Source organism: Pipistrellus kuhlii, unplaced genomic scaffold, assembly GCF_014108245.1.
Source record: "Pipistrellus kuhlii isolate mPipKuh1 unplaced genomic scaffold, mPipKuh1.p scaffold_m20_p_3, whole genome shotgun sequence".
Classification (NCBI taxonomy): Eukaryota; Metazoa; Chordata; class Mammalia; order Chiroptera; family Vespertilionidae; genus Pipistrellus; species Pipistrellus kuhlii.
This window is the reverse complement of record NW_023425529.1, coordinates 85,835,088-85,852,682: the sequence shown is the minus strand read 5'-3', so window position 1 is coordinate 85,852,682 and position 17,595 is coordinate 85,835,088. Positions and strand designations below refer to the sequence as shown.

General features: G+C 40.5%; 1 protein-coding gene and 1 long non-coding RNA gene across 9 annotated transcripts; one reads left to right on the top strand and one right to left on the bottom strand.

The window, feature by feature from the left end:
* Positions 1–2,248: 2,248 nt before the first annotated feature.
* Positions 2,249–17,126, top strand: RNF6 (ring finger protein 6). 8 transcript variants are annotated; one of them, XM_045588460.1, is made up of 5 exons: positions 3,579–4,115; positions 7,295–7,505; positions 9,479–9,574; positions 14,290–14,408; positions 15,055–15,264. In XM_045588460.1, exons 1-5 carry the CDS (start codon positions 3,675–3,677, stop codon positions 15,121–15,123), a joined length of 936 nt encoding a protein of 311 aa, XP_045444416.1. In that variant the 5' UTR covers positions 3,579–3,674; the 3' UTR covers positions 15,124–15,264. The 8 variants fall into 8 exon arrangements, with proteins under 8 accessions (XP_045444414.1, XP_045444415.1, XP_036311063.2 ...); XM_036455174.2 differs by lacking the exon at positions 3,579–4,115 and adding exons at positions 4,278–4,458; positions 4,774–4,854 and having other exon boundaries at positions 14,290–17,126; XM_045588458.1 differs by lacking the exon at positions 3,579–4,115 and adding an exon at positions 2,249–2,368 and having other exon boundaries at positions 14,290–17,126.
* Positions 3,118–4,192, bottom strand: LOC118728565. The gene is made up of 2 exons (XR_004990929.2): positions 4,064–4,192; positions 3,118–3,268 (listed from the first exon to the last, which is right to left on the bottom strand). It is a non-coding gene; the product is annotated as an uncharacterized LOC118728565 (long non-coding RNA).
* Positions 17,127–17,595: the final 469 nt, after the last annotated feature.

Below are 17,595 nucleotides of genomic sequence, written 5' to 3'. Positions count from 1 at the left end.
CTTGGATACAGTAACTTAATGTGAAAAGTAAGTGATCTAAGCAAAGGCAGGCTATAGTGAATTCTGTTTGTGACCTGCCCAAACCCATTTTCTAAGCTAGTGCATCTCTAGTCTAGCTGCTATGAGTGTTAAATAGCAACTCCAAAACAGGAGAATTGTCTTTGGCCAAAACAGGAGCCATCCCATTGATGAGGCTCTGCTGCCTTCCTGCCCCTGAAGATCTGGTCCAATAGCATAGGGCAGTGGTCAGTAAACTGTGGCTCGTGAGCTGCAGTTTGCCGCTCTGTTGATTAATGAGTTTGCCGACCACTGGCATAGGGGTACAAAAAACTACATTTTTGGTTAACACTGCTGGAGAATTTTGTGGGATTAGCTGAGTCTCATTCTTTCTTCTTTTTTTTTTTAAATATATATTTTATTGATTTTTCAGAGAGGAAGAGAAAGGGATATAGAGTCAGAAACATTGATGAAAGAGAATCATCAATCAGTTGCCGCAACTAAGGTACATGCCCTTGACCGGAATCGAACCCGGGACCCTTGTCTGCAGGCTGACGCTCTATCCACTGAGCCAAACCGGTTTCGGCTGAGTCTCATTCTTGTTTTCTTGTCTTCCTAGCCAGTTCTGCTTCCTTCCTCCCCTTTCTCCAGAAAGCACTCCCCTAATAAATCAAGGATCCTTGCCTCAGGCTCTATTTTTGGAGAACTTGACCCAACACAGCCTTTACCTAATTTGGTAGGTGAGATTGATGAGAATAGTGTTGAACACTATTTTCTTGCTCGAGCTCCATTCTCTCCTCTTCTAGTATGCCATCTTGTATAAACTCTGCAAAACTAACATTGATGTTACCTACACTTTCTTGCGACCACAGTTCTGGATGCAAATTATTTCTTCCAGTTAAATGTATTCACCAAAATGTGGAAAACTGAACCAAAGCAGAGGCCATATTTTACCCACTTAGGGCTATTTTTTCTGATGGTTTGGGGAAGGTGAGATTTTCTGCAGCAGTGATTCAGCTCTGGGTTACCAGGTCTCATAGTGTAGAGAGGTAATTGATGGCTCTTATGGCAGAGGTTTTCTGATGTTGGCTTCCAAGATCACTGTATTGTAGTAGCTGAGGCAGTGCATTTTTGAGCTTAAGACTTCCAGTGGCAACATCAGAGATGGTACCTCTCCTCTCAGACTGGGCCCCGAATGAATGTGGGAGTCTGTCCTATGCTCAACTTAGAGCCCACTCCTTTGTTCATGCGAATATTTTGTAGGTTCCCAATTCCCTGTAATAAATACCTTTCTGATCTAAAAGGGTAGTGTGATTTTTGTATCCTGCCTTATACTCTGGCTGATCAAAGGAAGATTCTTTAGCTGCAAGAACCCCAGTAAAAGAACCCAATTAAAAAGAGAATCTCACAAATGCATTTATTGGCAAAACAGCTAAGTCTCTTGGGTAAATAGAATGCTCTTTGTTTCTTTTCTAATTACTTACCTACTTGCCTATAGCCTCCACCTGAGAGGTCTTAGTCTTTTAGTCTATATGACCCTTCAGTTGTTTTACTCACAGTTTACCAACAACGTTTCCATGACATAATTCCAAATTGCCAGAAAATCTGGGATATGTATCTTGTTTTAAATAGCTGTGGCCTGAGTGATGAGGTCACATGGTTAGAGTTGCTCCTTACAAGCAGCAACTCTGAAAGGAAATGATGGATATTTCTAGAACACAGCTTTAGAAGGTTGAATTCTCCATTTCCCTGGACTCACACTTCTATCTGGAGGAATTTCTGGTAGAATAAAACTTTAAACTATTGCAATAGGTAGTTTATTACTTTGCTAGGGCTGCCATAACAAAAAATTTAAATTCTTAATTGTAAAAAGTCCTGAGTAAGAAGATGCATACACACTAAAAAGGCCAGGTACCATCCCAGTAAATGGAGAGTACAGCAGAGATTTTGGCAGACCCTGATACCTGGAAATACAGATATCCAGAATGATTCATCTCTCTGTCCCAGCTATCACTTCTTCTTCTTTTTTTTAAAAAATATATTTTATTGATTTTTTACAGAGAGTAGGAGAGAGTGATAGAGAGCTAGAAACGTCGACGAGAGAGAAACATTGACCAGCTGCCTCTTGCACACCCCCTACCAGGGATGTGCCCGCAACCAAGGTACATGCCCTTGACCGAAATCAAACCTGGGACCTTTCAGTCCGCAGGCTGACACTCTATCCACTGAACCAAACCGGTTTCGGCCCAGCTATCACTTCTACTCTCCTTTTCTAGTCACTTTGTCTTGGCTACAAAAACTGAAGCAAGGTATTGGATTCAACTTATATATATTGCCTATCTACTCACAAAAATCTGAAGCTTCTCATCAGGTAAATCATTTGATTGGATTTTGACTCAGGATATATACATTTTATCAGTTTAATATTTAAAATACTTTTGCACTCAATGGAATATTTCACTCTTTAAAACACATATAGATATATAACATTGTTTCTGCTTGGGTTTGGTATACTTCTATGAGGTTTCCTCTGACTTGTACTCACAATTTTTGAGGTCATTGCACTAACATGTATTAATCTTGTTTGCATTTTTCTCTGCTCATCCATGCAAAAGTCTGAGAATGTTGTGCCAAGTGCTATGCTAAGTTCTGGGACTATAAAAATGAATAAAATCATTTTTTAAAACAAGGAATTTAGACTCTTACATGAGGAGACTTATAAATTAACAGAAAATCATTGTAAGTACTTTCTCAGTGGCTTTGTTTCCATTGGAAAGGAGGGCAAGGACCTTTATTGTCTTTTTCTCTGCTGTTATCACTAGTATCTAATACACAGGGCACTCAATAAGCACTTAAGTGAATGAATGTGCTAAAATAGTTATACACAAAGGGACATCTTCCTGGTTTTATGTGTGGAGATTTGACTGGAGGGTGAGGTGAGGGTGTCACTTCAACGGTATAATTTAAAAAACTCTTGAAAAAGATTTCTGAGTTGAAACCTGGGAGGTAAAGGAAGTTAAATATATATATAGGGTTTGGCATTGCTTAAAAATTCCTCTGATGGTTGTCCTGTGATGCCAAGAGTCTGTAGAGGTATGCGGCAAAAATATCTGAAAGGCCTTGTAGACTGCAATATTTATTTCCACTTTAATATCTACAAGAATACGCTGACTTCTTTTTTACTTGTCTATCCACACTGGTAGCTCATCCATGCAAAGACAGTTACCCAAGCACTTAGTATCATGATGGAGAAAGAGTAGCTCCTCATTCCCTGAATGAATAAATGAGTAACAGCAGGGTGAGCATTGTGCAATGATTAAATCTTGTGGATAGTAAGATGTCAGGAATGTAGTTTATAACGAGGCAGAGCCCTAGTTAAGGGCTTAACTAATGGTGAGTTTAAGTGTCTCATCTCAGAAATAACATCAGACACGTGAGTGTGAGGGGTTTTCAAGTGCCTTCCTAGCGGTACAGTGAAGAAGCACAAATCTAAGCACTCCAGAATTGATTGGGATTTGTCATTTCCAGGTCCCTGTGAGCAGGAAGAGCCTGGCTGGTTAGCCATGGGGTACCCGAACATTGGGTAGACAGGAACAGACTGTTGGATAGCACTCTGTAGCCAGGCTCGGCAAACTAGCAACACCAAAGCTCAGAGTAGGTGCTGGTTCTTCCCGAGCATGGAACGCAGGCGGTGCTCCTGGGACCCTGCGGCTGCCGTGAGCGCCCAGCGGCCGGGTGCTCGGCCCCCGCAGGGAGGAGGCCCAGGGACGCCGAGCGCGATGCTGAACGCCGGCGTGGAGGGCGGAACGCGGCAGGCGGGCCTCCGGGATCGCGCCGGACGCAGTTCTCAGGAGCACTCCCGAGCGCCTCCTGGCCACGTAGGGGGTGAACCTGGCCGAGGGGGAGGGCGGCTGGGGCCTGCAGTTCCCCCTCCACACCCTCCCTCCAAAGACCCATCCCAAGCCGCGGCACCGGCTTCAGTAGAGATCAGAGGGCGCGGCGGCCGCCCGGGGCAAGCCCCTGCCGCCTCCAGGTCACAGCCGCCGGGGCCTGAAAGGAAAACCACCTGCCAAGGACTCTCCTCCGGGCAGGGGCACAGCGCCCCAGCAGCCGGCGGGGTCAGCTCGGGAGGACGCGCTGGGACCCACCGCCACTTCCGGGAGGCCCTGAGAAAGCTGGCCCTCCTGGACGGCCCTCATCTCTCCTCCGATTGGCTGGTTTCTCTCGGGCGGAGCTGCCCTCGCTGGTGATTGGACCAGCTGCACCGTCTGTCACCCGCCTCCGTGGGAAGCGGGTGCAGAGGGGAGCGTTCCTCGTGGCCGGGAAGAGGTTGGTGGGGCTCGAGCCCGGTCTGTTTGTTGTCGTGGAGCCCGCACCCGGCGCGAGCCTCCGTTGCAACCGCCAGAAAAGGAACCAGTAGCCGTATGGCGGGCGGGGGTGGCAAGAAGTGCAGGTTTAGAAGTAAGTTGGAGCCACCTAACCCTGGCAGCATCCGAACGGGGACGCGATAGGAAGGCAGGCCTGGGACCGGGAGCTGTGATCCCAGGAGAGGGACAGTGTAGGAGGCAAGGCCTGGATTCTGTGGCGAGGAAAAGGCCTTGGGGGAGCTTTTCATGATCGAATTATTTGGGGATCTAATTTTCTAGGTGAGCGTCTAACAAAATCCACTGGAGATTTTGCTTTGATTTTGCAGCAGGGTGGGGGACTACCCGCGGCTCCTAACCTTCGAAGAGACGACTTATTATTAAATACTTTAACTATCTTTTATTGCTTCAGATGGGCAGCTTCAAAAACACAAAAACCATTGAAAGATGGATACCATTGCATATATTAAAAGCATGTTGAAAGGAAAATTAGGTATTCATTTTGATTTAGTTATAGTTGATTATACAAGAAAATTACCTTTGAGGAAAAGCTCTTAAGTTTATGAATACTATCCAGGATAGCTTGATTTTATGATAGGATTCAAATTCTTAAATTGTTTAACATAAAAATCATATTATTGATGTACCTACCAAATATGCTCTTTACTAATGATGATCTTAGTCCTATTATTCTGAAAATAAAAAGAAATCTTGAGTCTTAAGATTTCTTTCGAGTCTTAAAATGTTAATTTGCATTTGGTTGGATAGTGCTCCTAGATCTTTCCTTAAAAATGATGTAATAATGACTAAAAAAAATCCTTGAATTGTAATTTAATGTTAGAATATGCATGGAATTGGATTTTGTTTACTCATACAATAGTTTAGACCTGTAGGCTGATTTCACTTTAAAGTAGTTTGCACCCTAGATGCGTTGGCTCAGTGGATAGAGCATCGTCTGCAACTGAAGTCCTGGGTCCAAGGTTTGATTGTGGTCATTGGGTCCTGCATGCTCCTCCCCGGCCTCTGCCTGGTAGCGGTTTGGGCAGGAGGCAACCAATCGATGTTTCTCACATCAATGTTTCTCTCAGTTTTCCCCTCTTCTACTCTCTCTAAAAATCAATGGAAAAATATCCTCGGGTGAGGGTTAAATATAAATAAATAAATAAAGTAGTTGGTTTATTAAACACTGAGAGTCACAACTGTTGCTTCATTGGCAACATAGTCATTTAATCGTCCAGCCTCTATTAAGTCATGTGTTATATCACATACCAGAAGTGGTTAAGGAATGATTTCATCCACAGAAACACCCAAGTTAGCACTTAAAGATTGACTTAGTCCTACCCTGGAAAATTCTGACCAAGGATTAGGGATAAGATCTGGGCATCTGTGTTTCTTAAAATTTTCTCGTGTGAGTTTGATGTGTACTCCTAGTTGACAACTGTTGCTTTAATGATTTACTAAATAGATTTGTTTGGCCCAGCTCGTGTTTAGTTGCTCAGTGGTCAACCCACGAACCAAGAAGTTTGATTCCCAGTAAGGGCACTTGCCCAGGTTGTGAGCTCCATCCCCAGTGAGGGTTGTGCAGGAGGCAGCCAATCAACCAGTGATTCTCTCTCATCATTGATGTTTCTCTCTCTCCCTCTCTCCTCCTCTCTATAAAAATCAATAAAAATTCTAAAATATTTATGAAACAAATAATTTCTTCCCCTTGATATTCTAATAATTTAAAATTAAGCTGCTCAGGAATGACATTTAAATATAATCCCAAAGATAGTGTTTGCCTAGAAACATCTGGGACTAGACCATTCCAGGTTTAGGGATGAGGTTTCGGAGAGGGAGACACAAAATGCTTTGACACACTTAAACAAACCTCAGTGCCATGCCTTGGGTATTTTTTCCTGTTAGACTTAAGGAGACATCAACTATAAGTCTATTCTAAGTTAGGCAACCCTGCTGAGAACCGCTGCTGTAGAGCCTAGGACAATTGGAAAACAGATTTTACATTATGATTCATTAACAGTAGCAAAATTACAGTTATGAAGTAGCAACGAAAATAATTTTATGGTTGGGGTCACCATAACATGAGGAACTGTATTAAAGGGTTGCAGCATTAGAAAGGTTGAGAACCACTGATCTATTCAATAAATACAGTCTGCTAAATTATTTTTACCTCAACAAAAGTATAATTGGATGAGGGTGGGGGTTCTAATATTAACATTTATGAGCTTTATTTTGGGAAGAATACCCTTGCTCAAAATAAATGTAAATAATACATTTCTAATAGCCATTTGCTTATTAAAAAAAAAAGGATGTGTATGATTCAAGCTTAAAATTTGTTAACATGAAGAACCCAGATATTTGAAACATTAATGAAGGCTTTTAGACCAACTGTACTTGAGAGTCAAAGGGTAAAAAATGAGATAATCACTTTGGTATTCAGGTATGAGATGTGTGGTGAAACCAAAGCCAGTTTGACTTAAATGATAGCTTTAGGCAAAGAAGTAGGTCCAATTGTGTTCTAATTCCTAGAAGCTGGTTTTAATTTTATATGTAAGTTCCTCACTGTAAGATTTGGCACGTGAAATCTTTGAGTAGGAGACAAAATTTTTAAATGAGTTTAAAAAAGCTCGCCGGGACCGGTTTGGCTCAATGGATAGAGCGTCGGCTTGGGGACTGAAAGGTCCCGGGTTCGATTCCGGTCAAGGGCATGTACCTTGGTTGTGGGCATATCCCCAGTAGGGGGTGTGCAAGAGGCAGCTGATCGATGACTCTCTCTCATTGATGTTTCTAACTCTCTATCTCTCTCCCTTCCTCTCTGTACAAAATCAACAAAATATATTAAAAAAATAAAAAATAAAAAAGCTAAGTTAAAAACATGAAGCCATGCGTAGTCTGTGACTAATACCTTGAATTTTATAATCTTGTTTGAACAGAAAGCCAGGAATCTCAGAATGAATCAGTCTAGATCTACATCAGATGATGGTGGTGAAGAAACCTTATTTCAAGACCATGATCATCCTGAAAATGAGAGAAGATGGCAACAAGAGCGTCTCCACAGAGAGGAAGCTTATTATCAGTTTATTAGTGAACTCAGTGATGAAGATTACCGGCTAATGAGAGACCATAATCTTTTAGGCACCCCGGGTAAGTGATGGTAAAAGAGGAAACACCTTTTTCATCATCAAAGAAGAATTTCGAAATAAGGAGAATTTTTTCCCCCCTTCTTCTTCCTTCCAAAATATCCTGTACTTTTTTTTAATCCTCACTTGAGGATATGCTTATTGATTTTAGAGAGAGGGGAAGAGAGAGAGAGAGAGAAACATCAATATAAGAGAGAACATCGATTGGTTGCCTTCTGTATGTGTCTAACTGGGTATGTGCCTTGACCAGGAATTGAACCCACAATCTTTCTGTATATAGGAGGATACTTCAAACAATTGAGCTACACTGGTAAGAACTTTTTAATATAACAAAATAGAAAATCATAGGTTTGTGTATTTTATAAATAGGTAAGAATATTATACATAGAGCACCGTTATACAACTGCCAAACTGACAGGTTAATGTACATAATATTTACATAGGTGGTCCTATTTTTATAAAATTATTGTAGTTGTGTGTCTGTCCCCTCTCCCCCCTGCTTATCCATAGTTTCTCTTTCCGAGGTTTCAGTTATCCAAGGTAAGAAATAAATTTCGCTGAAGCTGGTTTGGCTCAGTAGTAGAGTGTCGGTCCGCGGACTGAAAGGTCCCAGGTTTGATTCCAGTCAAGGGCATGTATTGTACATTGGTTGCGGGTACATCCCTAGTAGGGGGTGTGCAAGAGGCAACTGATCGATGTTTCTCTCTCATCAACGTTTCTAGCTCTCTATCCCTCTCTCCTCCTCTCTGTAAAAAAATCAATAAAATATATATTTTAAAAAAAAGAAATAAATTTTCATGCCATTCTGATTACCATTAAGAAACCTTTTTTAAAAAAAATATATCTTATTGATTTTTTACAGAGAGGAAGGGAGAGAGATAGAGAGTTAGAAACATCAATGAGAGAGTCATTGATCAGCTGCCTCTTGCACACCCCCTACTGGGGATATGCTGGCAACCAAGGTACATGCCCTTGACCGGAATCGAAACCGGGACCTTTCAGTCCCAAAGCCGACTCTCTATCCATTGAGCCAAACCGGTTTCGGCCATTAAGAAATCTTATGCTGTCCTGCGCTGGATGTAAACCATCCCTTAGTCTATCATATCACCCTGCATACATTACCCATCCATTACTCACTTAGAAGTTGTCTCTGTTATTAGGTCAACTGTGGTGATATTGGGGTATTTATGTTCAAATAACTCTTATTTTACTTAGTAATGGCCCCAAACCATTCACTTCATTATAGTATATTTTTATAATTGTATTATGATAGTTGGTGTACTTAATTTATAAATTAAACTTTATCATAGATATGTATATATAGGAAAAAACATACTATATATAGGGTTTGATATTATGCATAGTTTCAGACATCCACTGGGTGTCTTGGAACTTATCCCCTAAGGATAAAGAGGACTCCTGTAGTTAAAACCCAATTGTAACTTATTTGAAGCATTATAATTAATTTAACTGATTTAATAACTACCAAAAAAGTCCAATGTGCTCTATAAATTTTTTATAAATTTATTTTACAAATGAACTCATTGAAATTTGTATGCTTGTATCAATATATTATATATTTATATAGAGCACATTTGCATATTGTATATTGATGACCTATGTAATGAACTATTGAAGTTCAAGTAAATAAACATTAGAAATTTTCTCTATAAATACTCCCTTAATTTCTTTTTAACTTTGATGAAAATTCATGGAATTAAAGATTAAGTGTATCAACTGAGGGTACTTTATTAATTATTAAAATAAAGTCTTAATTTTAATAAAATATTAATGAAACCCAACCAAAATGATGTGTATTTGCAACATTTAAATATTTTTAACTGTCTTCAATGTATAGAACATGAAAACAATAAAATGTCTTCTACAGCTAAAGATTAGTCTTACCCTTCATGAGTTACAATAAAACTTTGTAATTTAAAGTTTTTCATTTCAGTGAACAATTTTTCATTGTTTTAGGGGAAATAACATCAGAAGAACTACAACAGCGGTTAAATGGAGTCAAGGAACAACCAGCATCTCGGCCTGACTTTAGAAATGGGACAAATACCAGAGGTACTGTGGACTCTCCGTGAGGAACGTGTCTGATTAGAGCAATTGCGGAAATGAACTTACTAGATCTTGTACAGCATTTTTTTTTTTTTAATAATTTCCAGTTTAGATGTACTACTCAGATAGCATTTATATATTATATGCAAAGCAGTATAATTAGGCAATATAGGACAGGGATGTGTAATTAGGTAATATGGACAGGCAATATAAATACAGAAATATCTTACACACAGAGATTTGCCTTCAGGGAGATCACATATATGAAATAGTATGCAATTAAATTAATTACCAGCATAGTTCTTTTTAATCTTAGAATGTACACACAACTTTGTTTAAAATAATATAACTAAACCTAGCTTCTAAAACTTTATGTAGGGCAATGCATCAGAAAACCTGTTTTACTTGTTTTGTTGTTTGCTTTGTCATTTTATTGAGCAAATACTAAATCATAATATAAGAAGCTGTGATAAAAAACAAAGTTCTTGTGAAAAGAATTCAAACTAAATAAGAAGTATATAAGTTTAAAAGTAAAGCCAACTTTAATGTTCTTCTTACCAGGTCTACTTCCTTCCCCAGAGGTATTTACAATATTACTAGTGGGTTTCATATGTAATGTAAGAGCATTATATTATTCAGGGCAAAGATTATTAATAACCAAAAAATGTAATGGCTCAATAAAATAGAAGTTTATTTCTCTTTCATGTTAATAGGCCAGGGAAGGTAGGCAAACTTTGCTCCATAAATCCTCCCGGACGGAACCCATTCAATCAGAAGTTTCTACAACTGTATTGTTTACATGTGACTAATGAAATAAAAAATGCAGTGCCACAGTCATGTTAGCCCCATTCGAGTGCTTAATAGTCACATGTGCCTAGTGGTATCTGCATTGGATAGGATAGATACAGGACCTCTCCACTATGACACAAAGTTTTATTGGACACAGCTTCTCCAGGATACTGTTTGCATGATCAAGCTAAATCACAGTCATATCCAGGTTCCAGCTGGCATGAGGGAGATGCAGGCACCAGCTTGAAAGTGAGATATATCACTTCCACTCCCATCCCATTGATGAGAACTTAGTCATATAGCCACACCTAACTGCCAGGCAGTCCAACGTGACTATTATGCTGCATTTACAATAAAAGAAAGGTAGAATAGATTTTGTTGGATAAATAGTGAACTCTTGGACACACACACTTACCACTACATTCTAGTAATTAAAGAAGGAAGTACCATTTAGGTAATGTTTACTTGCATTTTACTATGTGTTTTTCCAAATTAAAATGGAAATTGGATATTAACCCTTTTTCTACTTTATATTTAGATATGTAAATTATACTACCATATTGGTACAACTGGTAATACTGGTCCTTTGTTTTAATTGAAAATGTACTTACCACGTACAAAATAGTTTATATCTTTAAAATATGGCTAAAGTTGGTGTTTATTTTATACCTTCAGCTGATTAACAACCTTAAGACAACATTTAAAAAAAGTTTTGCCAGCCAGTGTGCCTCAGTGGTTGAGCATCGACTCATGAACCAGAAGGTGACTGACTGATTCCTGGTCACACATGCCCAGGTTTTGGACTCAATCCCCAGTAGGGAGTGTGCAGGAGGCAGCTGATCAGTTCTCTCTCATCATTGATGTTTCTATATCTCTCCCTTCCTCTCCCTTAGTCTCTCTGAAATAAAAAAATATATATATATTTTAAAAAGCTTTTTTTAAAAAATATATTTTATTGATTTTGTACAGAGAGGAAGGGAGAGAGATAGAGAGTTAGAAACATCGATGAGAGAGTCATCGATCAACTGCCTCTTACACACCCCCTACTGGGGATATGCCCACAACCAAGGTACATGCCCTTGACCGGAATCGAACCCGGGACCTTTCAGTCCCCAAGCCGACCCTCTATCCATTGAGCCAAACTGGTCTCGGCTTAAAAAGCTTTTTATGAGAGATTGCAGTAATGATATGAAACCAAAGCAATCTCATTTAATAGCTATTTTTGAGTAGAATAAAATCTATATAGTTAATGTGTATTAGTATGCCTTTCATTCAGTTTTGCACTTTGTATAATCCACTAGTTAAATAAGGAAAACTGAAGCTATTACCACAGTAGTAGTATCAGATCAAAGAAGACTATCAGGAATACATTAATTTCTAAAATTGATTCTTTCAATAAAATAAATTTCTAATCTGATTTGCATCAAATACTGTTATAGAGGTTGGAAATTTACCAGTGAATAAAATAAAATCCTTAGTCTTCATGGAGCTTGTTTTAAATGAACAAAAATGTATTTTGTTATTCAGTGTTTCCCAAAGTGTGGTACGCATACTCCCAGGGGTATGGGAAGAGTTTGGTGCGGGTACACGTTGCACCGGAGTTTGGTGGGGATATGCACTGCACTGTACTTAGCTGCACCTAATTCTACATTTTCATGAGTACGAGGGGTACTCAGCATTATGAAAATTATAGAAGGGGTACACATATCTCAAAAGTTTGGGAAAAACTGTTAATGCAAATTGGCTGTCACTCCAACACACAAGATGGCTGCCCCTATGTAGTCAAAGATGGCTGCCACCATGTGGACACAGATGGCTGTCACAAAATGGCCAGCAGGGGAGGGCAGTTAGGGGTGACCAGGCTGGCAGTGGAGGGAAGTTGGGGGTGACCAGGCCTGCAGGGGAGGGTAGTTGTGGGGGCGGGGGAGGGGAACCAAGCGTGCAGGAGAGGGCAGTTAGGGGTGACCAGGCTTTCAGGGATGGTGGTGGGGGGGACCAGACCAGCAGGGTAGAGCAGTTAGGAGCAATGAGGCTGGCAGGGGAGGGCAGTTAGGGGAAATCGGGCTGGCAGGGGAGCAGTTAGGCATTAATTAGGGTGGCAGGGGAGTGGTTAGGGGTGATCAGGCTGTCAGGCAGAAGTGGTTAGTGGCAATCAGGAAGGCAGGCAGGTGAGCAGGTGGGAAACAGCAATCCTGGGTTGTGAAAGGGATGTCCCAGATTGGAGAGGGTGCAGGCTGGGCTGAGGGAGACACCAGGCCTCTAGTATTATGTATAATGGCTAACATTTATTGAATTCTTTGTGAGTGCCAGGTATTGACTATTCATTTTATATACACTAGCTTATTTTATCCACTGTGACATTTATACTGCTATTGATACAGCTATAGAGAACTTAACATCCTAAGTTTTCCATAATATAGTTCTAACATTGTATTCAGAAAGCCAGTTTTCTTTAGCTGTACATTTTTTGCAATTCCTGAGAAATAGGAAATAAATTCCCAAGGTTACAAAAATATCTAGTTGCAAAAATGTCAATTGAGTTACCCTTACCAAAAGGATTCCACAAATTTAGGATGAATTATATATAAAATTTCCACATTATATAGTGATATTGCTATATGAATAAACCAGTATAGATGTATAATTTTTGTATAGGCATATTTTTCATTTGCCTTACTATTTTGCCTATAACAGGCATATAGAAAGCAAGGGTGAGGATTTCCTCACAGCTTTGCATGAATAGTATTTTACATAAATATATTTTAATATGCTAAAATAGTGTACTACAGGCCTGGTGCATGAAATTGGTATATTGGGGGGGGGGGGGGTACTGTCCCTCAGCCCAGCCCGCACCCTCTCAAACCTGGGCCCCCTCAAGTATGCCTGTGAGATTCCTGTGGGATTGGGCCTAAATCGGCAGTTGGGCATCCATCGCACAATCCAGGACTGCTGGCTCCCAACTGTTTACCTGCTTACCAGCCTGATCACCACCTAACCACTCCCTTGCCAGCCTGATCAATGCCTAACTGTTCCCCTGCCAGCCAGATTGCACCCAACTGCCTTTCCCTGCCAGCCTGATTACCCCCAATTGCCCTCCCCTGCCCGCCTGGTCGCCCCTCTCTCCCCTGCCAGCCTGGTCACCTCCAACTGCCCTCTGCAGGCTTGTTTGCCCCCAACTGCCCTCCCCCGCAGGCCTAGTCCCCCCAACTGCCCTTCCCTGCTGGCCTGATTGCCACCAACTGCCCTCCCCTGCTGGCCCAGTCCCCTGCAACTGCCCTCTCTGAGAGACCTTGTCCCCCTCCTCCCAACTGCCCTACCCTGCTGGCCTGGTCACCCCTAACTGCTCTTCCCTGCCAGACCGGTCACTGCAACTGCCCTCTCCTACAGGCCTGGTTGCCTGCAGGCCCGGTCCCTCCCAACTGTCCTACCCTGCCAGCCTGGTTGCCCACAACTGTCCTCCCCTGCTGGCCTGGTTGCCTACAACTGCCCTCCCCTGCCAGCCTGGTCACCCCAACTGCCCCTCCCTGCAGACTTGATCACCCCCAACTGCCCTTCTCTGCTGGCCTGGTTGCCTACAACTGCTCTCCCCTGCCAGCCTGGTCACCCCAGCTTCCTTCCCTGCAGGCCTGGTCCCCCTAACTGCCCTCCCCTGCTGGCCATCTTGTGGTGGCCATCTTGTGTCCACATGGGAGAGGCCATCTTTGACCACATGGGTGCGGCCATCTTGTGTGTTGGAGTGATGATCACTTTGCATATTACCTCTTTATTATATGGGATATCTTTTGCAAAGGTGTTTTTTGCCAATTTTTTATTAAAATGCACAAATGTTCTTCAATATAATTTAATGAAAACTTTATCTTACAAACTTTCAATAAAAAAATCTAAGGATAGATTTTAAGAATTGATCTTAAATTGATTTGGCTTGCTTTCAGACTCAGCAGTCCCTAGAGAAAGTTCAGATGAAGATTTTCTACTAGAATGGCTAAATACCATTCGTCGCACAGGCAATGCAATTCGAAGTGGACAAAATGGGAACCAAACTTGGAGAGCTGTGAGTCGAACAAATCCGAATAGTGGAGAGTTTCGGTTTAGTCTGGAAATCCACATCAATCATGAGAATAGAGGATTTGAAACTCATGGTGAAGATAATATAGGCATTCCACTTTCAGATATTAGCAGTGATCATACTACAAATAGACAGCAAAGATCAGCTAGTCCTGTGGCTAGGCGAACAAGAAGCCAAACCTCAGTGAATTTCAGTGGTAGTAGTTCCAACATTCCAAGAACTAGGCTTGACTCAAGAGGGCAGAATTCAGTAGAAAGATTTTTCTCAACCTCAGGAAGTTTAAGAAATGGAACTAGGAGACTAGTTAGCATGCCTAGAACTAGTGCTCCACGTGCTAATTTCAGTAGTCACACTAACCCGTCAGGTGATAGTGAACTCGGACAAAGGGAGGGGCAGCGATTTGGAGCAGCACATGTTTGGGAAAATGGTGCTAGAACTAATGTGACAGTGAGGAATACAAACCAAAGATTAGAGCCAATAAGATTACGGTCTACTTTCAGTAGTCGAAGCCGTTCACCAATTCAGAGACAGAGTGACACTGCTTATCATAATTCACAAAGAGAAGGTAGATCTTTACAACAAAACATTAGAAGGTCTTCTAGGAGGAGAGGTATGACTCGTGTCCTTTTAGAACGAGATAGAGCACACAGAGGAACAGCACATACCCCATTCTCTAGCTCAAGACTCGTGTCAAGAATAACAGTAGAAGAAAGAGAAGAATCTAACAGATCCTCGAGTGCTGCACGACACCCAACAATCACACTGGACCTTCAAGTGAGAAGGATGCGTCCTGGAGAGAACCGGGATCGGGATAGTATTGCAAACAGAACTCGGTCTCGAGTAGGGCTAGCAGAAAATGCAGTCACTATTGAAAGCAATAGCGGGGGCTTTCGCCGAACTATTTCTCGTTTAGAGCGGTCAGGTGTTCGGACCTATGTTAGTACCATAACAGTTCCTCTTCGTAGGATATCTGAGAATGAGCTTGTTGAACCATCCTCGTTAGCTCTTCGGTCAATTTTAAGGCAGATCATGACTGGATTTGGAGAACTAAGTTCTCTAATGGAGGCCGAATCTGAGTCAGAGATTCAGAGAAATGGCCAGCGCTTACCAGAGATGGATTCAGAACTAAGTAACTTAGTGAATGACATCAGCCAGCACCATGAAGATTCCTCTCAAGACAGATGGGCCCAAGAAGACAACACTGAAATGAGTGGTGAAGATGAAACCACTCAGCCTCATAACCAGAACAGTGATAGTAGAAGAGGTAGACTGTTGCAGAATTCAAATAACTTAGTGGAAACTGGAACACTACCTATTCTTCGCCTTGCTCACTTCTTTTTACTAAATGAAAGTGATGATGATGATCGCATACATGGCTTAACCAAAGAGCAGATTGACAATCTTTCTACCCGGAACTATGAGCATAACAGTATTGACAATGAACTAGGTAAAATCTGTAGTGTTTGTATCAGTGACTATGTAACTGGAAACAAGCTCAGGCAATTACCTTGCATGCACGAATTTCACATCCATTGTATTGACCGATGGCTCTCAGAGAATTGCACTTGTCCTGTATGTCGGCATCCTGTCTTAGGGTCCAGTATAGTATACAATGGATGAAGTGTTTAATAAAACAATGGTTTTATTAAAATACTGCATTTCAGTGGAGATGAGTATTCAAGCATTCTTTTGTTATTTGTGATGAACCAGGATGAAAAGTAACATTATTATAGTTAAACTATTTTTTGTGTGGTTTTTTAACTTGTTAAAAAGAGAACGTTTATATAAAATTTAAAATGTAAATGTTAAATTATCCAAAAGTACAGAATAGTTAATATTGCTAGAACCAAATAACCTTTACAATGATTTTATTTTGGTGATTTTGTCATGCTATGCACTTTTGTATACACTGCACAGTTCAGTGGGTTAAAAATCGATTTTCTTTTTCTTAATAGTACAATAGATTTTCTTAATAGTACAATAGAAACTTCAAATTCCATAGTCTTAGTACTATGTCCAGACATTGGTGTCTAAGCCTTTCATTACCTTTTTATTCTAAGGACAATATCTTCTCATGAAAAAACGTTTGGCTGAATGTTTGCTAAATGTATTTAAGTTACTTGAAATGTTAAATTTAATATGCAGCATACCATATGTGTATATATAGCTATATAATTTTAAAGTTAAAATATTTAATCTAAATGATACCAGTGTGGTGGTGGTTTAAGCTTTTCAGCTATTACTGCTGATGGCACAATGTTTAATATTTACAAGATCATCTCTGGGAGAGAGTGCATTAAGATATTTAAAAATAGAGATAATTTAATGAAGCGTCTCTGACAATCTGACTTAGACAGCAAGCAATATATAATACTGAACAAGTTTTTTTTATTTTTTTATTAGAACATGGACGTTTTAGAACATATAGGTTATTTAACTTGAGTTCAGCCTTTTTGTGATTTTTTGGAAAGTACAAAAATCTTCGATTATAATAAGTAAGGTACACAATGCGCATGGATTCTCAGATTTTATTTTAGCGTCTAAAGAATGTCTATAAAGAATCAAATGCATAGGTAATATGTTAAGTTCACTTGGAAGCCAAAAACTCCAAATAAAACAAAATACCCTTAAGAGAATGTAGAATTTATATAAACACAAAGTATGCTTTGAAGATCTATTTCTACCAATAAATATTAAAACAAAGCTGTGTGTGAACTGTCCTATTCCACTGTAGTATATTCACTCAAAAAATATTTATTTCATACCTACTAGGTGCCAGGCGATGTTAAGTATTGAGAATTGAGTAGAGCACATGTGTCAAACACAAGGCCCGCGGGCCAAATCCGTCCCGCCAGGCCTTGCAATGTGGCCCGCACCGCGCTGTCATCACTGCACTCCGCTGCGTTTCCATCACAATGACAGTTTATGACTGTTCAGTAAACCATTCGGCCCGCGATTTAGGCTGGATTTTAGATTTTGGCCCCTTCTCTGATTGAGTTCGACACCCCTAGAGTAGAGGATTAAAAGGCAAAGTCCCCATCTTCATGGGAAAAACATATTTGCTCTTAGAAATTGAAAATCAGTTGACAATGAATTACTGTTTTGATTTTCATGTTTGTAAATATATGATACTAGAGGCCTGGTGCATTAAGTTTGTCCCTTGGGGGGTTCC

What these genes read in the sequence shown, in the direction of transcription:
- RNF6 (XM_036455170.2), top strand. Translation starts at nt 3,675, where the DNA reads ATGGAACGCAGGCGGTGCTCCTGGGACCCTGCGGCTGCCGTGAGCGCC. An exon ending in TAATCTTTTAGGCACCCCGG is followed by an intron (nt 7,506 to 9,478) that starts GTAAGTGATGGT and finishes TCATTGTTTTAG; the next exon opens with GGGAAATAACATCAGAAGAA. An exon ending in AAATGGGACAAATACCAGAG is followed by an intron (nt 9,575 to 14,289) that starts GTACTGTGGACT and finishes GCTTGCTTTCAG; the next exon opens with ACTCAGCAGTCCCTAGAGAA.